The 25,847-nt window shown below is 43.6% G+C and overlaps 1 protein-coding gene across 2 annotated transcripts in view; it reads right to left on the bottom strand.

Annotated features, from left to right (window-relative positions):
* The window catches only part of CCND1 (cyclin D1), a 177,362-nt gene extending 156,597 nt beyond the window's left edge, over positions 1-20,765 (bottom strand). Inside the window, exons 1-4 of one of the 2 annotated variants that reach the window (XM_056527578.1) lie at positions 20,479-20,765; positions 18,622-18,837; positions 16,868-17,027; positions 8,800-8,948 (exon numbers count right to left, since the gene is read on the bottom strand). In XM_056527578.1, coding sequence (XP_056383553.1) covers positions 8,800-8,948; positions 16,868-17,027; positions 18,622-18,837; positions 20,479-20,670 — 717 coding nt within the window. In that variant the 5' untranslated portion in view covers positions 20,671-20,765. The remainder of the gene's footprint in view (positions 1-8,799; positions 8,949-16,867; positions 17,028-18,621; positions 18,838-20,478) is intronic. The other variant, XM_056527577.1, reaches the window with a different exon arrangement.
* Between the last annotated feature and the right edge of the window lie 5,082 nt (positions 20,766-25,847).

Raw genomic sequence — 25,847 nt, 5'->3', positions numbered from 1 at the left:
ATAAATAAAGTTTATTGAAAGAAAAAAAAAAACCTTTTACATGCTTATACTTTGTAATTCGGTCCTGGATCTTGGGGACCATAGCTAAACAAATAATTATATATATATATATAGTAATACAATCATAGATAGACATAAGATAGACATAAGTACCAGCACACATTGAGAAGGGGGTATGACATGATATGACCGCTAGGGCCCAATGATTGGTAACCAAATATAGCGGTGGGCACCTATGGCTCCTTGCTGATCTGTTCACTTCTATGAAGCCAACAAAAATGGCTGAACCAATTGGTCAGCTTTATAGTCACTGTCCAAAAAGGTGGAGAGAGGGTGCCAGACCCTCATTTTAGCGTTTAGTTGGATTCCCAACGTACATGGCATAACTCCCAAAGATACATTCATGTGGGCGGATTACCCGTGAGGTTCCCACAGCGGGTTTGAGCCACAACATTCCCTCAAAATCAGTGTTTCCCAACCAGGGTGTCCCCATTTGTTGCAAAACTACAACTTGCAGCATGCCCGGACAGCCGAAGTTTTGCAACAGCTGGAGGCCCACTGGTTGAGAAACACTTCCTTAGAGGGTGCATGCTGTAAAGCTGTGGTCTCTGAACTCTATACTGGCCAAATCAGTACAGGGCCTACATTACAGTACAGGGCCTACATTACAGTACAGGGCCTACATTACAGTACAGGGCCTACATTACAGTGCACCATTGCCTTTGTTGCCCATAGCGACCAATCACAGCACAGCTTTCGGTATTCTAGAGCAGATTGCAAAATGAAAGCTGCGCTGGAATCGGTTGCTATGGGCAACAAATACAGTAGATCTCCATAAACCTTTGGATGTGTTCTCATGGACTATATAAATAAAGTTTATTGAATAAATAATTGTGTAAATACATGCTGCGTATTCTTCAGAGCCTGTGAACACAGAATTTTTTACATATGAAATAGGATATATAGTTATGAGATAGATAGATATGAGATAGATAGATAGATAGTAAGATAGATAGATAGATATGAGATAGATAGATAGATATTGTCACGATTCGGCTTCCAGGTAGTGGATCCTCTGTGTCAGCGAGGGATTGGCGTGGACCGTGCTAGTGGACCGGTTCTAAGAGGCTACTGGTATTCACCAGAGCCCGCCGCAAAGCGGGATGGTCTTGCTGCGGCAGTAGCAACCAGGTCGTATCCACTAGCAACGGCTCTACCTCGCTGACTGCTGAGAAGGCGTGGGACAGAAGGACTAGGCAGAGGCAAGGTCAGACGTAGCAGAAGGTCGGGGGCAGGCGGCAAGGTTCGTAGTCAGGATGGGTAGCAGAAGTTCAGGTACACAGGCTTTGGACACACTAAACGCTTTCACTGGCACAAGGCAACAAGATCCGGCAAGGGAGTGCATGGGAGGAGGACAGATAAAGGCAGGGAGCAGATGGAAGCCAATTAAGCTAATTGGGCCAGGCACCAATCATTGGTGCACTGGCCCTTTAAGTCTCAGAGAGCTGGCGCGCGCGCGCCCTAGAGAGCGGAGCCGCGCGCGCCAGCACATGACAGCAGGGGACCGGGACGGGTAAGTGACCTGGGATGCGATTCGCGAGCGGGCGCGTCCCGCTGTGCGAATCGCATCCCCAACGGCCATGACAGTGCAGCGCTCCCGGTCAGCGGGACTGACCGGGGCGCTGCAGGGAGAAAGACGCCGTGAGCGCTCCGGGGAGGAGCGGGGACCCGGAGCGCTAGGCGTAACAGTACCCCCCCCCTTAGGTCTCCCCTTCTCTTTGTCCGGTAACTGCCTCCCCTGGGATGAGGACACCGGGAAAGAATGGAGGGTTTCCTCAACGGCAGGCAGTACAGCAGGAGTGGGAATGGGGAGGGAGGGCAGAGGGCGAGGCCTGGCACGGGGCAGTGTGACACCAGGACGGGGGCCATGGGGAGGCACAGAGGCTTGCCTGACGGGACTGGGAGGGGGGGAGAGGCACTTCCTGTGGCAGGCAGAGTCCCAGTTCCTGATCTCCCCGGTGGTCCAATCAATGGTGGGGGAGTGAAGCCGGAGCCAAGGCAGACCGAGGAGGACCTCAGAGGTACAGTTGGGGAGAATGAAGAACTCGATCCTCTCAAGGTGGGGTCCAATAGACATGAGGAGGGGCTCTGTGCGGTAACGCACGGTGCAGTCCAATCTGGCTCCGTTGACCGCGGAAATGTAGAGCGGCTTGACGAGACGGGTCACCGGGATGCTGAATGTATTAACAAACGACTCCAAAATAAAATTTCCAGAGGCACCGGAGTCCAAGCAGGCCACGGCTGAGAGGGAGGGGTTGGCTGAAGAAGAAATCCGCACGGGCACCGTGAGACGTGGAGGAGCAGACTTGGAACCAAGAGACGCCACACCCACGTGAGCTGGGTGCGTGCGTGCGTTTCCCAGGCGTGGAGGACGGATAGGGCAATCCACCAAGAAATGCTCGGTACTGGCACAGTAAAGACAGAGATTTTCTTCCCTACGGCGATTCCTCTCTTCCTGGGTCAGGCGAGACTTATCCACTTGCATGGCCTCCTCGGCGGGAGGCCCAGGCGTAGATTGCAACGGATACTGTGGGAGAGGTGCCCAGAGATCTAAGTCTTTTTCCTGGCGGAGCTCTTGGTGTCGCTCAGAAAAACGCATGTCAATGCGGGTAGCTAGATGGATGAGTTCTTGCAGGTTGGCAGGAATCTCTCGTGCGGCCAGCACATCCTTGATGCGACTGGATAGGCCTTTTTTAAAGGTCGCGCAGAGAGCCTCATTATTCCAGGATAGTTCAGAAGCAAAAGTACGGAATTGTATGGCGTACTCGCCAACGGAAGAATTACCCTGGACCAGGTTCAACAGGGCAGTCTCGGCAGAAGAAGCTCGTGCTGGCTCCTCGAAGACACTCCGGAGTTCAGCGAAGAAGGCCTGGACTGTGGCTGTGGCAGGATCATTGCGGTCCCAGAGCGGTGTGGCCCAAGACAAGGCCTTTCCTGAAAGAAGGCTTACTACGAACGCCACCTTAGACCGTTCTGAAGGAAACAAGTCCGACAACATCTCCATATGCAGGGAACACTGAGACAAAAATCCACGGCAGAGTTTAGAGTCCCCATCAAATTTGTCCGGCAGGGACAAGCGGAGGTTAGGAGCGGCCACTCGCTGCGGAGGAGGTGCAGGAGCTGGCGGAGGAGATGGTTGCTGCTGTAGCAGAGGCAGAAGTTGCTGTAACATGGCGGTCAACTGCGACAGCTGCTGTCCTTGTTGGGCAATCTGCTGCGATTGCTGAGCGACCACCGTGGGAAGATCAGCGAGACTTGGCAGCGGCACCTCAGCGGGATCCATGGCCGGATCTACTGTCACGATTCGGCTTCCAGGTAGTGGATCCTCTGTGTCAGCGAGGGATTGGCGTGGACCGTGCTAGTGGACCGGTTCTAAGAGGCTACTGGTATTCACCAGAGCCCGCCGCAAAGCGGGATGGTCTTGCTGCGGCAGTAGCAACCAGGTCGTATCCACTAGCAACGGCTCTACCTCGCTGACTGCTGAGAAGGCGTGGGACAGAAGGACTAGGCAGAGGCAAGGTCAGACGTAGCAGAAGGTCGGGGGCAGGCGGCAAGGTTCGTAGTCAGGATGGGTAGCAGAAGTTCAGGTACACAGGCTTTGGACAACACTAAACGCTTTCACTGGCACAAGGCAACAAGATCCGGCAAGGGAGTGCATGGGAGGAGGACAGATAAAGGCAGGGAGCAGATGGAAGCCAATTAAGCTAATTGGGCCAGGCACCAATCATTGGTGCACTGGCCCTTTAAGTCTCAGAGAGCTGGCGCGCGCGCGCCCTAGAGAGCGGAGCCGCGCGCGCCAGCACATGACAGCAGGGGACCGGGACGGGTAAGTGACCTGGGATGCGATTCGCGAGCGGGCGCGTCCCGCTGTGCGAATCGCATCCCCAACGGCCATGACAGTGCAGCGCTCCCGGTCAGCGGGACTGACCGGGGCGCTGCAGGGAGAAAGACGCCGTGAGCGCTCCGGGGAGGAGCGGGGACCCGGAGCGCTAGGCGTAACAGATATGAGATAGATATGAGATAGATAGATAGATAGATATGAGATAGATAGATAGATAGATAGATATGAGATAGATAGATAGATATGAGATAGATAGATATTAGATAGATAGATGATAGATAGATAGATAGATAGATAGATAGATAGATAGATAGATAGATAGGAGATATATAGATAGGAGATAGATAGATATGAGATAGATAGATAGATATGAGATAGATAGATATTAGATAGATAGATAGATAGATAGATTGAATAGGAGATAGATAGATAGGAGATAGATAGATAGGAGATAGATAGATAGATATGAGATAGATAGATAGATATGAGATAGATAGATAGATAGATATTAGATAGATAGATATTAGATAGATAGATAGATAGGAGATAGATAGATAGATATGAGATAGATAGATAGATAGATATGAGATAGATATGAGATAGATAGATATTAGATAGATAGATAGATAGGAGATAGATAGATAGGAGATAGATAGATAGATAGGAGATAGATAGATATATAGATAGATAGATAGATATATAGATTGATATGAGAAAGATAGATAGATAAGAACTTTTCCCACTCCTATTATATCTCCTGGATCTGTCCCATCCAAGTTTCAAATTCTAATATTTTTTTTCCTCTATGGGAATGTTCAGACTGCGGAATCTCCGCTCGCGAGATTCAGACTGGCGTCCGCCACCGAAAATACTTTGGTGGTAGGACCGTGCGGCACTGCGCCGTCACCATTGATGCCTATGCAGTGCACGCAGAACAACATGTTCTTTCTTTGCGCGGAACAATTTTAGCGGCGGAATTGTCCGCTGCTGCAATTCCGCGGTGTGAACGGGTCTTGCGGAGGACCCATTCACACTGATGGTAATGTTCACAGCGTGTAATTCTACTCGCAGAATTCCGCAGTGTGAACATACCCTTAGGTTAAGTTTGCACACTATTTTTGCATGCATTAAAGGGGTTTTCCAGGATAAGAAAAGCAGAGCGGATTTCTTTAAAAAAAAAACTGTGCGGTATTGCAGGTTGTGTGCGGTATTGCAGCTCAGTTCCACTGAAGTAAATGGACCCAAGTTGTAATACCACACACAACCTGAGGACAAGTGTGGCGCTGGTTTTGGCAGCCATTCACTTCCAGCGTTGTCGGCAGCAGATCGCCAGTTTACACGGAAATATGCTCTGTTGACTAATAATCATTTTTAAGTATGATTGATTCCAGAGTATCAGCCAATAAATGAACATTTTTAATTTGCCGGGTCTTTTACATAGGACAATTATGTAATATCTTTATACTGCTGTCTTCAATCTGCGGACCTCAAGATGTTGCAAAACTACAACTCCAAGCATGCCCGCGTATTTGAAAGGGGACGGGCTCTTCTCGGGTGTCCGCAGCAGATTTTCCGCTGCGGAATTTACGCTGCGGAAAATCCGCCTCAGTCCCAACTGACTTCAATGGGGCTTGAGGCGGATTTTCCGCAGCGTAAATTCCGCCGCGAAAAATCTGCTGCGGATACCCGAGTAGAGCCCGCCCTCTTTCAAATACGCAGCGGAAAACCCGCAAAAAAATCCACTTGTGTGAACGTACCGTACCCTAAGACCTCGCGCACATCAGATGGGATTCAAGTACGGATTGTAATATGGACATGTATATATTTATCCATAGTTAGCTTCTATAGTGTATATATATCTAAATACATATATATATATATATATATATATATACCTCAACATACAATGGTCTTTTCTGGACCATTGTAAGTTGAAACCAGACTCAACCTACAATGCTACGGACAGTCCAGATCTGTGAAACGTGTCAATAGCTGGAAGAACCGACCAATCAGAATGGACATTTCACTGGTAAAACACCTGTATTACTGAAGTGCATGCACTGACTGGTGTCTGGTAGCGCCCCCTACAGTACAGGGAGGTATTACATGTTCTGTACACTTTACCTGTACCAGGGTTAGCTGCTCCTTTGGACACCAGGTGAGGGCGGCTCCATTACTTTTTTAGGACATTGTGTACTGTACAGGACCCTGAAGAAGCTCCTGTCCTCTACATAGACCAGTGTTTCCCAAGCAGGGTGCCCCCAGCTGTTGCAAAACTACAACTCCCAGCATGCCCGGACAGCCTTTGGCTGTCCGGGCATACTGGGAGTTGTAGTTTTGCGACATCTGGAGGTCCGCAGGTTGAAGATCACTGCACCACAGGCTGGGTCATAACAGGGAACAATGTAGTCATCCAGCATAACCCACGTCCTGGGTAATTAAACTTGGGACAATGATCTCCTTACCGCAGAGGCCTAATAAACGTATCCCAGCCGCCTAGTGACATGTGCGCGGACCCCACATGAGAGAATTCTGCCGTCAGATGGAAATTGCTTGAGGCAGGGAAACAACGGGGCACTTACTTTACCCTTCGCTACTTTCTGCCAAAACATTTTCTGCTTCACTACTCAGATTTTTCGCTGCCCACAATGTGCTCAACCCCCAAACCCTCTCTAGATTAATTACACGACGGAAAACTAACTGTCCCTGCCTAATGACTCCTATGGCCGGAACATTGTATGCCAATAACAGCGCCGAAGAAGTCAGGACACATACCGGAGAGATAGAAGGCAAACCCGGGAACCGTAACGTGGCGGCCATATTGGAGGCAGAAACCAAAAGAGCTTCAGGAAATGTGACATCGGGGAGGCCCGCAGCACGAAGTACCTCATGCCTCCTCACCTAACTTCAGATCACACTTCACACAAGCTTCCCGGAGAGGTTATTTTTACCAAACGCTATAGTAAGCAGTCCACAGATGGGCCTAATGGATGTTTACCAAGGACCGGTCACGATAACAAGAAGTCAACGGCTTAATGTGGAAAAACTACTTGAGTTCCCGGAAAGAAAGAGAAGCAGAATTTGTTGTTTTTCAGCTCAAACGCTTATTGATCAGCCTTCCGTCAATGTGTCAGAGGTTGTGTTATTTGTTAACTACTCATCTAAATTGGCTCAAGGGTGTACATTCCACGCAAGCTGACTAGGTGCCTGCTATGAGGCCCAGTCCTAGGGGGGGGGGGGGATCAGCCTAAGGTGTCATATTGGGGGGAGGAACATACATCAGATACTCCTGAGTGGCTCATTATCATCTTCTCTTCTCTATGCACCTTCTAAAATTGACCATCTACAGAGAGGGATGGCCGAACATTTAAGTGTTCACATTGGAGATGGGAGGGGTAAGCTGTTGCCAGACAACTTATCTCTCTAAGAAAAAGGTCAAGCAGTTGAAGTCCAACATGACTGACCCATCTCTACCAAAACATGTCTGATCCTTCTCTACCTCAACATCATTACTGTCTACAGCTAGATTTGGACAACACGGTAGTGATGGATCCAACTTTACGACCTCGTGACATGGGTCACTGACTACAGTCCACTTTTTTAAGCCTCCTGGTCCTTTAAGTCACTGAAGCGCATCACTAAAGACCTGAGGGCTCAAGTCAAAGGGCTCGAGTCATTACCAATCCATCAAATACCCGCCATTGCAAACCCAACTAACCTAGTGCCATGTAGAGCTGGGCGGTATACCGGTTCATACCGAATACCGAAATTTTTGTGCTGCGCGATATGAATTTTGACCCATACCGCAATACCGGTTTGGCCCCTCCCCCTCGGGAATGAATGAATTATCAGCCCAGCGCTGCGCTGTCCCCACATCGGGGAACTAATCATATGTGACCCGCGAGCGCTGTTCTGCCCCTCCAAATTAATTATCAGCCCAGCGCTGCACTGTCCCCATCGGGGAACTACTCACATGTCACTCGCAAGCGCTGTTCTGCTCCCCCCCCCCAATTATTTATCAGCCCAACGCTGTCCCCATTGGGGTAAATACTCACATGTCACCCGCATGCGCTGCCCTCCTCTTCTTCCTCTATGTTGTGGCCGCCGGCACTGACACTCTATACCAGAGGTCTTCAACCTGCGGCCCTCCAGATGTTGTAAAACTACAACTCTCAGCATGCCCGGACAGCCAACGGCTGTCCGGGCATGCTGGGAGTTGTAGTTTTGCAACATCTGGAGGTCCGCAGGTTGAAGACCACTGCTCTATACTGTGCGGTATCCCCTATGCCCGGGCTGCAAAAAATAAACAAAACAAACTTTAACTCACCTCCCGTTGGTCCGGTATCGGCCTCACCTGCTTCTTGGGGACGGGAACTTCAGACAGCCGACAGCCTATCACCGGCCGCAGCGATGTTCCACCTCGGCCGCTGATAGGCTGAGCCCAATGTCATGTAAGAAGCCGAACAGAGCTCCTTACATGACAGTGCGCTCAGCCTATCACTGGCCGAGGTGGAACATTGCTGCGGCCGGTGATAGGCTGCCGGCTCTCCGATATTCCCGTCCCCAGCGTAAGGCCGACGTAGGAACGTGCGTTAAATTTAATTTTGTTTCCCATTTGCAGCCCGGGCATAGGGATACCGCAAAATATAGAGTGTCAGCGCCGGCGGCCGCAACACACAAGACGAGGAGGCAGCGCTTGCGGGTGACATGTGAGTATTTACCCCGATGGGGGCAGCGCTGGGCTGATAATTAATTTGGGGGGGGGGGGGGAGAGGAGAAAATACTGTTATATACCGCGGAACCGCCAAAAGTTACAAAAATACCACGATACACACATTTGGTCATACCGCCCCCAGCCCTAGTGCCATGCCAGTCAAATATTATATGAATTTACTTACCGGGTCACATTTGATGACTTGTGATAAGAATAGGGTAAGGCGTTGAGAAGAGAAGATGCTGTCTGTATTCCCCAAATTTAGACCCTGTATGGCGGCTGCTACACTCCCAGCTGCAATCATGGAGGGGGGGTTGGAAATGAACTTTACATCTGCAACAAAGAGAAGAGACAATAAGGATTAGTTAAGAGGTTACAAAAACTCAAGAGACTATCTTTTACATATTTTTTCAAAAACAGCACCACTCTTGTCCGCTGGCCGTGTCTGGTATTGCAGCTTAAATCTCGCTTACTTAAAGGGGTTATCCAGGAAAAAAACTTTTATATATATATATATATATATATATATATATATATATATATATATATATATATATATATATCAACTGGCTCCAGAAAGTTAAACAGATTTTTAAATTCCTTCAATTAAAAAATCTTAATCCTTTTAGTACTTATGAGCTTCTGAAGTTAAGGTTGTTCTTTTCTGTCTAAGTGCTCTCTGATGACACGTGTCTCGGGAAGCAAATCCCCATAGCAAACCTCTTCTAAACTGGGCGTTTCCCGAGACACGTGTCATCAGAGAGCACTTAGACAGAAAAGAACAACCTTAACTTCAGAAGCTCATAAGTACTGAAAGGATTAAGATTTTTTTTTTTATAGTTTTTAAGTAATTTACAAATCTGTTTAACTTTCTGGAGCCAGTTGATATATATAAATATATATATATATATATATATATATATATATATATATATATAAAAGTTTTTTCCCGGATAACCCCTTTAAATGTTGTTGAGCTGCAATACCAGACAGGTATTTTTTTTTCTCTAACCCTTTGATTATATGGACACTTTATGGTCAATCATTATTCTCGATAGGAATTATAATAGCGGCACTAGTTATTAATTATAATGGCGGCACTATTTATTATACTGATACAATGCATTTCGAGTTAGTTCTGTACATTGTACTGTGAAGGTGCCCGGCTGAAGAACCTTAGGCAGATGTCAACTTGTTTCCTAATAGTTTAATCCAACAAAGTGTTCTAACAAGCTTGTCCCCTGATGGTGCCCCCGCTCTGGGTACAGTAGAAGTCATGTAACACAATCAAGTCACTTTTGCTTCCTTGCACAAAAGAATTCACTCTGTGCGGCTTTTCAAAGTGACCTGGTAATGCTCTCCCCTCTCCCGGGCACATTACAGCCGCCGCTTCCAGGATTAAGGGCCTGAATTGTTTCTGGGCTTCCCAAAGTGACAGCAAGCAGTTAGTAATAAATATCTGGGCGCTTTCACAAACCGGCAATTGCCTATTCCAACCAAGATCACACCTTTAGAAATCCTTTGTCACCGTCTAGCTGCCAGTCACTGGCCGTCATCCATCATGACAACAGAGGCTCAATGAAATGTGCCAGAGCTAAGTGCCTGGGGTCCCAACACAGGCGACACTCCGCTCCATTCTGCTGGGACACAATGGTGCCAGGACACTGGGACCCCGTCCAAGCTGCATTGCTGTAGGTCTATACAAAGCCAGTCTCGTGTTTCCTGAAGAGGCCGGACTGCCCCATTCAGCAGCCCTGCCATTCTCTCCCAGGAATAATCCACATTTTTAAAGCTTTTCTCCGCCGCTTTCCCCCCCCCCCCTCCCGCTTCACGATAGAGGCAGCAGATTGCAAGCAGAAGAACTTACACTCTAATTCCCTTACCGCCAACTCAATCCTACCACGACCCATCTAGTAGTGAACCAATTCTCCTTGCCATGCGCAAAGACCGGGAACATACCCGTAAAATTTAGAGGGGGGAGGAGGGGGTCACAGCGTATTTCCCTCAATGGAGAAAAGCGGCGCCATTGTGCCAAAATAGTGATTCATTCATCGAGCTCCGCTTAGGATTCTATAATCCGGTATCACAGAAAGCAATGAGCGTGTAAATACACACTTCCTCCCACACACACTCTGCACATCACACTGGCCCGGGACACCCAGGAACAGCTTTGGGGGATGCGCAGTTGAAAGGCCCATCCAGTGCTGAACTGTTTGCAAAGTCATTTGTGAAGTTTGTTTTAGGAACCTGCTCTGAAAAATGAACTGTTGACACAAAGCACCGAGGGCTCTTCTCCATGTTATGCGCTGTTTATTTACTGTTCCTTTAAGTCCTTGGATAAAATAATGAACTGCTGGCTTCATTAATCACAGTGGGCCGATCACCTAGATGGAGAGAGGGCCTCTCTGATCTCATTCATTCCTATTCAGTTCATAAACATGGCTGCCCATATATAGTGATCCTCTACAAAGGGTCCATATCACAAGAAACAGGTGATACACTCTCTTCAAACTATTCCTATAAGTGGGTTCAAAATCTGTAGCATCTATTTCATTAACCATCCAAGAGTTCCATGCACCATCTAAGTCCACGCACCATCTAAGTCTATGCACCATGTAAGTCTATGCACCATCTAAGTCTATGCACTAAGTCTATGCACCATCTAAGTCTATGGGCCATCTAAGTCTATGCACCATCTAAGTCCACGTACCATCTAAGTCTATGCACCATCTAAGTCCACGCACCATCTACATCCACACACCATCTAAGTCTATGCACCATCTAAGTCTATGCACCATCTAAGTCTATGCACCATCTAAGTCCACGCACCATCTACATCCACACACCATCTAAGTCTATGCACCATCTAAGTCTATGCATCATCTAAGTCCACACACCATCTAAGTCTAAGCACCATCAAAGTCTATGCACCATCTAAGTCTATGCATCATCTAAGTCCACACACCATCTAAGTCTAAGCACCATCAAAGTCTATGCACCATCTAAGTCTATGCACCATCTAAGTCCACGCACCATCTAAGTCTATGCACAATCTAAGAATCTCATGCACCTTCTTAGTCCATAACCCATCTAACAACATTATGCACCATCTAAGTCCATACACCATCCAAAAATCTCATGTACAATCCAAAAAGCTCGCACATTGTCTAAGGAGTCTATATACCATCTGAAAAATTCATGTATCATCTATGAAGGTCATTTTAAGATGCTCGTGCACCATCTAAGAAATCCATGCACCACCTAAGAATCTCGTGCACCATCTGCGTAACCCATGTGATTTCTAAAAGACTCATGCACCACCTAAAAAGCCCATATACCATCTAAAAAGCTCACGCACCATCTAAGGAATCCATATACCATCTGAATTTATGAACCATCTAGGAAGCTCATTATAAAGGGGTACTCTGGTGGAAAACTTTTTTTTTTTTTTTTTTTTTTTTAATCAACTGGACCCAGAAAGTTAAACAGATTTGTTAATTACTTCTATTAAAAAAAATCTTAATCCTTCCAGGACTTTTTAGCGGCTGTATACTACAGAGGAAATGCTTTTCTTTTTGGATTTCTTTTCCGTCATGAGCACAGTGCTCTCTGCTGACACCTCTGTCCATTTTAGGAACTGTCCAGAGCAGGAGAAAATACCCATAGCAAACATATGCCGCTCTGGACAGTTCCTAAAATGGACAGAGGTGTCAGCAAAGAGCACTGTGCTCGTGACGGAAGAGAAATCCAAAACAAAAAGCATTTCCTCTGTAGTATACAGCCCCTAAAAAGTACTGGAAGGAGTAAGATTTTTTAATAGAAGTAATTCACAAATCTGTTTACCTTTCTGGCACCAGTTGATTAAAAAAATAAAAATAAAGTTTTCCACCGGAGTACCCCTCATGAACCATCTAAAAAAATCCATGCACCACCTACGAATCTCTTGCACCATCTAAGAATATCATGCACCATTTACCAAACTAATTTTAAGGATCTCATGCAACACCTAAGTATCTCATGTCCTAGCCCTACTCCACTATGTATTAACTCCCCCACCATTCATAGATACCATAGTTCTAAGGCTGTGCAACCAATGCATAATAATGGAACTTCCATTGTCCTGCAAGGACTCTTCTCTAGTTTACTCCTCTGTTTACACTGTCACTATCCTACATTGAAGCCTTTCACCGGGGGGTCTTGCAACTCAGAGACCTAGTGGGGGGGCTGGAGGGATCACAATGTAAATTCAATAGTATTACAGGCAGCTCATTAAAATCAATGGGCAGCCATTGTTCCCAATGGACACCTGTGGTCCTCCATGCCTAATAGCTGACAACAGTTTTAATATTAAAAAAAAAACAAAATAAAAATAAACAAAATAAAAATGTTAATAAATAAACGAAATAAATGCATTAATAAATATATATATATATATATATTTTTTTATATATAAGTCACTGGTCTATGGTGCTCTGATCGGAGGCCTCCATTACAAGCTATATGGGGTCCAATACTTTAGTTTACAGGCCATAACTACCCCAGACAAGCTCCTTTTTACATTCTGGATGGAATAATCCAGGCAGAGACCACTAATTTTAGCATATTAATCAAGGGGCCCCAACCCTGCAATTGGAGTGTGTCAGTATTGTCAGACTCCATTGCTTCATCTTGCGCTATTGAACGCTCAGGAACAAGAGGGAAGTGGTGAGATGAATTGAACCTGACACGGGCACAAAAGAGAAGGGGCCTACACACATCCCCGGCAGCCTATCTGAGACTTCATCCAAAAAGAATAAACAAGTTCAGCGTTGATAAAGAAAAGAGTGGCAGCCACCAAGAAGGGACACAAAGCAGCGCCCAGGCTGTGCAACGCTAAGGGAGGGAGGGGGGGGGGAGGTAGGGAGGGGAAGATTCCCATTTTACTTGAGTAACCCCCCCCCCCTTTCTCTCCTGTAAAAGGAGCCATTCCATCCGTCTGAGAGACATGAATGAAAATCCTTTCATGCAGCCAAATCAAACTTGAGGACATCAATCATGGCAAGAAGAGGCAACAGGCGGGAACTGGCCTCATAACTCAATGTGAAGGTGTGCGCCCAAGTCTGTGTGTGCTGCACGCTGCTTCCCGCGTTTGTTTAGACAGCACGCGGGACCCGATCACCGGCCCCTTTATTACACCAGCTGGGGCTTCAATGAAGGGTTAAAGATTCGGCATTTTACTGGCACATGCCAAAAAAGAGGAGCCATTCACCGCACAAGTCTGTGTGCCCTCCTGAAAACTGTATTCACCGAGAAATGGAGCAACTAACAATAAAATGTATAGATACATGAATACAGAAAGATTACAGAGACATACATGTGAGATAACAGCTAGATATAGAATAAATAGATAGATATGAGATAGATAGATATGAGATAGATAGATAGATAGATAGATAGGAGATAGATAGATATGAGATAGATAGATATGGGATAGATAGATATGAGATAGATAGATAGATAGATAGATAGATATGAGATAGATAGATATGAGATAGATAGATAGATATAAGATAGATAGATAGAAGATAGATAGATAGAGATGAGAGAGATAGATAGATAGATAGATAGATAGATAATAGATCAGTGTTTCCCAACCAGGGTGCCTCCAGATGTTTCAAAACTACAACTCCAAGCATGCCTGGAAAGCCAAAGGCTGTCCAGGCATTCTGGGAGTTGTAGTTTTGCAGCACCTGGAGGCACCCTGGTTGGGAAACACTGAGATAGATAGATGGATAGATAGATATGAGATAGATAGATATGAGATAGATAGATAGATATGAGATAGATAGATATGAGATAGATAGATATGAGATAAATAGATAGATATGAGATAGATAGATAGATATGAGATAGATGGATAGATAGATATGAGATAGATAGATAGATAGATAGATATAGATAGGAGATAGATATGATATAGATAGATGATAGATAGATATGAGATAGATATAGATATGAGATAGATAGATAGATAGATATGAGATAGATAGATAGATAGATATAGATATGAGATAGATATGAGATAGATAGATATGAGATAGATATAGATATGAGATAGATATGATATAGAAAGATGATAGATAGATGATAGATAGATATGAGATAGATAGATATGAGATAGATAGATAGATAGATAGATATGAGATAAGATATGATATAGATAGATGATAGATAGATAGATATGAGATAGATATAGATATGAGATAGATAGATATGAGATAAATAGATGATAGATATGAGATAGATAGGTATGAGATAGATAGATATGAGATAGATATGAGATAGATAGATATGAGATAGATATGAGATAGATAGATAGACTATATTAAATAAAAATGCAGTAAAAAAAATTGATAGAAAGATAGATACTAAATACATAGATGTGAAATAGATAATAGAAAAATGATAGATAGTTAGACTATACAAAATAGATAGATAAAACCAAATGTAGGAATGCAGTATTTCAATGTAGAATTTTCTTCTATTTAGACGGATACAAACAGATAAATAGTCCCTGTTTTTCCGATTTGCAGTCTACCACATCCATGATTTCTTATGTTATCTATGGGAGGGGATCCAGCCTATTCACTAGCAGGCTATAGAAAGTGATTAATAAACAGCAGCAACGTGGAAACAACAGTCTATACAAAGAAAAAGCTGCAGCCTCAAAGAGTCTCGGATTCCAGATTCTACTACATAATATAATGTGACAATCCCTAACCAGCTCCTGTCAGGACATGATGGGAGTTGTAGTTCTGCGGCGGCACCTACAAGGGCCTATGACTGGTGTGATTTGTGTACACAACCCATTCATTTGTGACTGAATCAGATTCAGCAACTTCACTGGAGCCTTGGCAAAATGATGACGACGTGTGCAACTTAGCCTGAAACAACAGGGAAACAGATCAAAGTACCGGAATCTTAACAAGCCAGTCGGCAACCTTTGAACTGCTTGTGCATTCAGCAGGTTCACTGGTCAGAGCTACACAAAACAGGTCACCCTGGCCGGGGCGAGGCTGGATAACAACTCATTCCACACAGTAGTGCTCTAGGGCAATGCCATAAAGAGCTGCAGCAATCAGGGGGTTAACCTAAACATACAAGATCTCGCCTGCGCTTCATCAGGCTCATCCGGTCTCATCAAATCGCGCTTATTTGGCACCAATCCTGTGGCTGAGAATGCCAAAGCATGTTCTGTGACATTCCAAAGTGGTGGGGAGGCATCATTTTGTGACCGGTTTGTCACTTTAATAGGACACAACAACCATACAACCCATAAATCATTAACACACATAAAAGGTAAAGCAAAGGTTCCACATGAGACGCCTGACACTGCAGGCAAAGTATGCCGATTATGCGAATCACGTGCTATTAACCGAGACTCCAAATAGAGGTTAAATTCATGTGTTATTGGTGATAACAAAGGAACGAGATACAATGTATCAAGATCCTTGGCAACGATAACTATTATGGCAACATCTTTATCCATTAAAGGAGCTGCTCAGATTATAAAGGTTTGCCTGGAAATGATCTATAGACCGATCAGCCAGCTCCTGACTCAGTATGCGGTCTGCACCGGCAGAAGCTTTCCCCCGAAACGCGCCTCCAGCATACGGCACAAAGCATTAGCTGTGCATCTAGCGGAGATGTCAGCAGCAGACGTCAGCAGTGGGTGTCAGTTTCACGAACACAGTTAGGAGTGTGCGACTGCACAGAGTCTCAGCACTGACCATTAGCACACAATGATATGCTTGGCTGAACTGACAACCGGCAGTGGCTGGGCCCAGCGTTACAAAGCTGCTTATTTATCCAATACACAATGTGTGGCTTCCAGTTGGCACAACAACAGTGGCGCAGCGCTGATCAATGCCAATCAGATTCAATTAAAGCAAGCAGCAAGTCCAGGAAGAGATGTAGCAGAGGGGAATTCAGATTCATTCAGCTCCGCTATATCTGCAAATATAAAAAATTCCACTACAGCTCAGCTGCACGTGACTTTTTGTTCTGTTTTTGTGTATAATATTTAAGGAATTTGCTGCACAGCGGTGCTTTAACTTACCTTTTCCGGCACATTTTTTTGTTTTTTTGTTTGTTTACCCCCATAGTCAGTAATCCACAATACAACATGAGGGGTTTAAACGTGCAATGGGTTCTCGGAATTTACAGTAACAGTGGGAATAGGAGGGTGAGGATCAGCCTTATAACACCCGTACCTGTAGCACAGAGAGCAACAAAAGTCTGGGCATGTTTGCGGATGATCTGCTTTGTGTCGTCCGTCAGTGCCATTTTGTTAAGAAAATGTTCAATAAAGTCATGAGGCGTCACAGAGGCCATGTCCCACTTCAACTTGTTTAGTATTAAGAGCTCCATGATCTGTAGGGATAAAAAAGTAGAGAGAGAGAAAGAGAAAAGGTTAAGAATCAGATGCAAAAAGTCTCAACCAAAATGTTACAAAAAAATATTTTAAAAATTGATAATGTATCTACAGCTATAAGGATAAAGTAGGTATATCGATGATGTAGGCGGAGATGGTATATAGCTATAAACATCTGACAACGTACACGATATGAAAAATGTTCTAAAGATTAACATACCATCTACAGATGTCTAAATAAAGTAGATATATCGATGATGTACGCTGACCTGATGCATGGATATAAAAATCTGACAACATGCAAGGTATGCAAAATGCTACAAAACGATCAACACACTATCTACAGTTATCTAGATTAAGCAGGTATATAGCAATAGATAATATGACATACTGACATAATATGTAGCTATAACAAGGACAATATGCAAGACATGTAACTATCTACAACTATCTGGATAAAGCAGGTATATAGACGATATATACTGACATAATATATAGCTATAACAAGGACAATATGCAAGATATGTAACTAACTACAACTATCTGGATAAAGCAGGTATATCGACGATATATACTGACATACTATATAGCTATAAAACTCTGACACCATGCAAGTTATGTAACTATCTAAAACTATCAGGATAAAGCAGGTATATCGACGATCTATGCTGACGTGATATATAGCTATAAAACTCTGACATCATGCAAGTTACGTAACTAACTATCTAGAAACTATCTGGCCAAAGTAGGCATATCAATGATATATGCTGAAATAATATATAGCTATAAAACTGACAATATGCAAGGTATGAAGATGTTTTCAAAAAAGTGTTCCAAAATGGTTATGAAGATTAACATACTGTCTATAGAAAACTAGATAAAGCAGGTATATTGACGACGTTTTCTAACATAGTATATAGATATAAAAAGCTGACAACATGCCAGATATGAAAAATTGTATAAAAATTAACATTCTATCAACAGATATCTAGATAAAGCATTATGTATACCGACAGGGTCTATGGAATAAATGTAACAATAATAGATATCAGATTAAGAATTGACTTCATATCACCTCGAGCTGCTATAGAACTACAACTCCCAATAGTTGCACATTAGCTACAATTTGCCCCCAAAGAGCAGTGTTACACAACTGGTGGTTGTAAACTGTTGCAAAACTACAACTCCCGATGGATGATGAGGGTTATAGCTCTGCAACAGCTGGAGACCCACAGGTTGGGAAACGCTGCTCTAGAGCGCACAGCGCCGATGCAGTTCGGCCTTCATCCTCTTGAGGGCGCCAAATCCAAAGAGAATGGCCCCGCATGTGGCAGAAGCGTGGTATATAAATGTTACATTGTTCACGATTTCATAGGAAATTGCATTATAAGATCCTCTCTTTCTTTCATTCCCAAACATTCCCAGTTTGCACGAGGCATCGTGGCCGACCGCAAATAACCGCGGCGCAACGCTCTGCGGTGACCTAGAAAGGGTTTCTCGCTCTCCGAAGGCACAAAAAGCCCCATTTATGGCACAAAGGGCTCCTAAAAAACATATGTGCAGCCTGTGTATGTACAGTAAACAGGAAATTACCAGTAACTCCTCCGGCCTGATGGAATTATCTGTGTAAATACAGAGTTTCTCTGCAGTTAAAGGGATGGTCTCCTTCATTTTGGATGCCAGAAACATGCACGTTGCCCCCAGCAGCTGTAGTCTGTTCTTCTTTAGCGGCTCCACAGAAAGGAATCTATCCAAATAGTTCATAGCGAGTGGGAAAACTTCCTCTTCACACTTTTGTTCCTCGCAGACCTGGGGTGGAGGAGGGGAAGACAAGGTGGTAGCGCTGGTTAGAATGGGATTGTCTTAAATACATGCAAAAAAAAAATATTTAAAAAAAATAAAAATAAATTAAATAAAAAAAAATAATTAAATATGAAAATTAAAATAAAGAAATAAATAAAAAATTAATAAAATAAAATAAATAATTAAATAAAAATAAAAAATTAATAAAATAAATAATTAAATAAATAAATACATAAAAAAATAATTAAATAAAAAATAAAATAAATAAAAAAACACTGCAGCAAAAATGAGTTTGTCATCTGGCTGATACTAGGCTGCAGGAGAAACAAATGGGTACTTTGTACTTATACATGGACAATGAATGGATAATAATATTTAACAAAATATCTAAATATTCTGCAAAAAAAACTTCTGTTCCTGCAATGACTTTGGAAAGAACATGTGAGCCTTCATTGCAGGGCAGGAAGTGGATTTGGGCTAAAGTGTTTTTTTTTTTTTTTTTTTAGGGATTTCTTTAATTTTTTTTATTTATTTTTAATTTTTTTTAGGTATTTTATTTTATTTTTTTGAAGGGTGCAGGAATAAGAAAATAAAAGACCTTATTCCCCTGAGGAGCCCTAAAGGTGGCACTATTGTTTCTTGTACACGTTTTTTTTTTTTAGGGATTTTTATTATATTTTTTAAGAATTTTTTTTTTTTTTTTTTAGGGATTTTTATTTAATTTTTTAAGGATTTTTTTTTCCTTTTTTAGGTTTTTTTGTTTTTTGAGGGTGCAGGAATAAAAAAAAAATAATATCCCTTATTCCCCTGAGGAGCCCTAAACGTGGCACTATTGTTTATTGTACACGTTTTTTATTTTATTTGTTTTTTTAGGGATTTTTATTTTATTTTTTAAGGATTTTTTTTTTCTTTTCTTTTTTTTTTTATTTATTTATTTATTTTTTGGATGGTGCAGGAATAAGAAAATAAAATCCCTTATTCCCCTGAGGAGCCCTAAACGTGGCACTATTGTTTCTTGTACACGTGGACTGTAGGCCACTTATTGAGGGACACCTGAAGAAGGGCAGAGAGGTGACCCTCAGGGGCAGGCAGGCCCAGGGAGAACGTGGGTATATAGGACTTTATGGGACTAGAAGACACACAATGTGCCTGAGGTTCCTCGTCAGTCTAGGACACTGTTTCCCAACCAGGGTGCCTCCAGCTGTTTCAAAACTACAACTCCCAGCATGCCCGGACAGCCGAAGGCTGTCCGGGCATGCTGGGAGTTGTAGTTTTGCAACAGCTGGAGGCACCCTGGTTGGGAAACACTGGTGTAGGGCATCCGGCAAGAACAGGGAAAACTAAAAAAAAATAAAACAGGGCATTTCTTATAATTACTAATATTAATGCTCACATAATGCACTTATAGGAAGAACATGAACAGGGACCCCCCCCCCCTTTCTAGAGAACCACGACTTGGGCAACTCATGACCACCCACCCAGACCCCCAGAGGAGGGGAGACCCCCTTGTTTCAGAGCTGAGGAACCTTCCAAAACTTAAAAAAAAAAAGAGAGAGAGAAAGCTTCCTGGTTTTGCAACCTTGAAGCTGAAGGAGCCCCAGTCCTGGTGGTCTGGAGGTGACCTATAGAGAAGATCCATGCACGAACCTCCAGCATCCAAGTGGCCACGATCTTCCTCATGTAGGGCAGGATCTCCTTCTGCACACACTTGAAGTAGTTGACGGACGGGCAGCAGTTCTCCTCGGCTTTGAGCATAGTCTGCAGCACCCGGTCAGTCAGGAGGTTCCGGTCCAGATGGGCTCTCCGGATAGTGTCCACCTCACAGCAGAGCAGCTCCATGGTGAGTGTCCTGTGCCCGCTGTGTGACTGTGCCCCTATCCCTGCAGGAGCCTCTGCAGCCCCGGATCACAGAAAAGAGGGAATGAGAGAAAGAGAAAGAGGAGCAGGGGCCTGGCTGAGCTTAAACATGGCCCAGAGTCCTCCTCCTCCTCCTCCTCCTCCTCCTCAACAATGATGATGATGCCGGGGGGAGGAGGAGGCAGCACCAGCCTAATGGAGATGTACCCCTAGTGGGAGACAAAGCATTGCACCCTGCCTGTATATACTGTCCATGTGCACTGTGCCTGTATATACTGTCCATGTGCACTGTGTATGTATATACTGTCCATGTGCATTATGTATGTATATACTGTCCATGTGCACTGTGTATGTATATACTGTCCATGTGCACTGTGCCTGTATATACTGTCCATGTGCACTGTGTATGTATATACTGTCCATGTGCACTGTGTATGTATATACTGTCCATGTGCACTGTGCCTGTATATACTGTCCATGTGTACTGTGTATGTATATACTGTCCATGTGCACTGTGTATGTATATACTGTCCATGTGCACTGTGCCTGTATATACTGTCCATGTGCACTGTGCCTGTATATACTGTCCATGTGCACTGTGTATGTATATACTGTCCATGTGCACTGTGTATGTATATACTGTCCATGTGCACTGTGTATGTATATACTGTCCATGTGCATTATGTATGTATATACTGTCCATGTGCACTGTGCCTGTATATACTGTCCATGTGCACTGTGTATGTATATACTGCCCATGTGTATTGTGTATGTATATACTGTCCATGTGTATTGTGTATGTATATACTGCCCATGTGCACTGTGTATGTATATACTGTCCATGTGCACTGTGTATGTATATACTGTCCATGTGCACTGTGTATGTATATACTGTCCATGTGCACTGTGTATGTATATACTGTCCATGTGTACTGTGTATGTATATACTGTCCATGTGCACTGTGCCTATATATACTGTCCATGTGCACTGTGTATGTATATACTGTCCATGTGCACTGTGTATGTATATACTGCCCATGTGCACTGTGTATGTATATACTGTCCATGTGCACTGTGTATGTATATACTGCCCATGTGTACTGTGTATGTATATATTGTCCATGTGCACTGTGTATGTATATACTGCCCATGTGCACTGTGTATGTATATACTGCCCATGTGTACTGTGTATGTATATACTGTCCATGTGTACTGTGTATGTATATACTGCCCATGTGTACTGTGTATGTATATACTGCCCATGTGTACTGTGTATGTATATACTGTCCATGTGTACTGTGTATGTATATATTGTCCATGTGCACTGTGTATGTATATACTGCCCATGTGCACTGTGTATGTATATACTGTCCATGTGCACTGTGTATGTATATACTGCCCATGTGTACTGTGTATGTATATACTGTCCATGTGCACCGTGTATGTATATACTGTCCATGTGCACTGTGTATGTATATACTGTCCATGTGTACTGTGTATGTATATACTGTCCATGTGCATTGTGTATGTATATACTGTCCATGTGCACTGTGTATGTATATACTGCCCATGTGTACTGTGTATGTATATACTGTCCATGTGTACTGTGTATGTATATATTGTCCATGTGCACTGTGTATGTATATACTGCCCATGTGCACTGTGTATGTATATACTGTCCATGTGCACTGTGTATGTATATACTGCCCATGTGTACTGTGTATGTATATACTGTCCATGTGCACTGTGTATGTATATACTGTCCATGTGCACTGTGTATGTATATACTGTCCATGTGTACTGTGTATGTATATACTGTCCATGTGCATTGTGCATGTATATACTGTCCATGTGTATGTATATACTGTCCATGTGCACTGTGTATGTATATACTGTCCATGTGTATTGTGTATGTATATACTGTCCATGTGTATTGTGTATGTATATACTGTCCATGTGCACTGTGTATGTATATACTGTCCATGTGCACTGTGTATGTATATACTGTCCATGTGTACTGTGTATGTATATACTGTCCATGTGCATTGTGCATGTATATACTGTCCATGTGCACTGTGTATGTATATACTGTCCATGTGTATTGTGTATGTATATACTGTCCATGTGTATTGTGTATGTATATACTGTCCATGTGCACTGTGTATGTATATACTGTCCATGTGTATTGTGTATGTATATACTGTCCATGTGTGTTGTGTATGTATATACTGTCCATGTGCACTGTGTATGTATATACTGTCCATGTGCACTGTGTATGTATATACTGTCCATGTGTATTGTGTATGTATATACTGTCCATGTGTATGGTGTATGTATATACTGTCCATGTGTGTTGTGTATGTATATACTGTCCATGTGCATTGTGTATGTATATACTTACCATGTGCACTGTGTATGTATATACTGTCCATGTGTACTGTGTATGTATATACTGTCCATGTGTATACTGTGTATGTATATACTGTCCATGTGCACCCCGTCTGTATATATTGTGAACCCTGTCCATATATACTGTTTATGAACCCTCTGCCTTTATACACACTCTGTGCATTGTGCACTCTGCCTGTTTAGTCTGTTCATTGTGCCTGCATACTGTGTACGTGCCCTACCCGCCTATGTGCTTCGCATTGTGTACCCTTCCTGTATATATTGTGCACCCTGCCTGTATAAGCTGACCATTGACCAGTTTGTATATACTGCCTTATGTGCACCCTGCTTGTGTATACTGCGCGTTGCGTACCCTGATTATATATACTGTGCATTGCGTACCCTGATTATATATACTGTGCATTGCGTACCCTGATTATATATACTGTGCATTGGGTACCCTGATTATATATACTGTGCATTGTGTACCCTGATTATATATACTGTGCATTGCGTACCCTGATTATATATATTGTGCATTGTGTACCCTGATTATATATACTGTACGTTGCGTACCCTGATTATATATACTGTACGTTGCGTACCCTGATTATATATATTGTGCATTGTGTACCCTGATTATATATACTGTACGTTGCGTACCTCCCTCCCTGCCTATATATACTGTGCATTGTACACTGTGCCTGTATATATTGTGCACTGAGCCTGTATATACTGTCCTTGTCCACTGTGCCTGCATATGCTGTACACTGTGCCTATTTACTGTATGCTGTGCACCCCACCTGTATATACTGTCCATATGTACCCTGCCTTTATACTGTGCACCCCACCTGTATATACTGTCCATATGTACCCTGCCTTTATACTGTGCACCCCACCTGTATATACTGTCCATATGTACCCTGCCTTTATACTGTGCACCCCACCTGTATATACTGTCCATATGTACCCTGCCTTTATACTGTGTACCCCACCTGTATATACTGTCCATATGTACCCTGCCTTCATACTGTGCACCCCACCTGTATATACTGTCCATATGTACCCTGCCTTTATACTGTGCACCCCACCTGTATATAGTGTCCATATGTACCCTGTCTTTATACTGTGCACCCCACCTGTATATACTGTCCATATGTACCCTGCCTTTATACTGTGCACCCCACCTGTATATACTGTCCATATGTACCCTGTCTTTATACTGTGCACCCCACCTGTATATACTGTCCATATGTACCCTGTCTTTATACTGTGCACCCCACCTGTATATACTGTCCATATGTACCCTGTCTTTATACTGTGCACCCCACCTGTATATACTGTCCATATGTACCCTGTCTTTATACTGTGCACCCCACCTGTATATATTGTCCATATGTACCCTGCCTTTATGCTGTGCATCCCACCTGTATACACTGTCCATATGCACCCTGTCTTTATACTGTGCACCCCACCTGTATATATTGTCCATATGTACCCTGTCTTTATACTGTGCACCCCACCTGTATATACTGTCCATATCTACCCTGCCTTTATACTGTGCACCCCACCTCTATATACTGTCCATATGTTCCCTGCCTTTATACTGTGCACCCCACCTGTATATACTGTCCATATGTACCCTGCCTTTATACTGTGCATCCCACCTGTATATACTGTCCATATGTACCCTGTCTTTATACTGTGCACCCCACCTGTGTATATTGTCCATATGTACCCTGCCTTTATACTGTGCACCCACCTGTATATATTGTCCATATGTACCCTGCCTTTATACTGTGCACCCCACATGTATATACTGTCCATATGTACCCTGCCTTTATACTGTGTACCCCACCTGTATATACTGTGTATGTGTACCCTCCCCTTTATACTGTGTACTTTGCACCCTACCTGTATATACTGTCTATGTGTACCCTGCCTTTATACTGTGCAATGTGCACCCTACCTGTATATACTGTCTGTGTACCCTGCCTTTATACTGTGCACTATGTACCCTGTCTTTATACTATCCATTGTGCACCCTACCTGTATATACTGCCTATATGTATACTCCCCTTTATACTGTGCACCCTACCTGTATATACTGTCCATGTGTACCCTACCTTTATGCTGTGCACCCTACCGGTATATACCATCCATATGTTCCCTGCTTTTATACAGTGCACCCCACCTGTATATACTGTCCATATGTACCCTGCGTATATACTATGCATTGTGCACCCTACCTGTACATACCATCCATATGTACCCTGCCTTCATACTGTGCATTGTGCACCCTACCTGTGTATACTGTCCATATGTACCCTGTTTATATACTATCCATTGTGCACCCTACCTGTATATACCATCCATATGTACCCTGCCTTTATACTGTGCATTGTGCACCCTACCTGTATATACTGTCCATATGTACCCTGTTTATATACTATCCATTGTGCACCCTACCTGTATATACCATCCATATGTACCCTGCCTTTATACTGTGCAATGTGCACCCTACCTGTATATACCATCCATATGTACCCTGCCTTTATACTGTGCAATGTGCACCCTACCTGTATATACCATCCATATGTACCCTGCCTTTATACTGTGCAATTTGCACCCTACTTGTATATACCATCCATATGTACCCTGCCTTTATACTGTGCAATGTGCACCCTACCTGTATATACTGTCTATGCGTACCCTCCCCTTTACACTCTGCACCCTACCTGTATATACTGTCTATGTGTACCCTCCCCTTT

Source organism: Hyla sarda, chromosome 6 (genome assembly GCF_029499605.1).
Source record: "Hyla sarda isolate aHylSar1 chromosome 6, aHylSar1.hap1, whole genome shotgun sequence".
Lineage (NCBI taxonomy): Eukaryota > Metazoa > Chordata > Amphibia > Anura > Hylidae > Hyla > Hyla sarda.
Note: the sequence above shows the minus strand (reverse complement) of the source record. Positions and strands in the feature narration are given on the sequence as shown.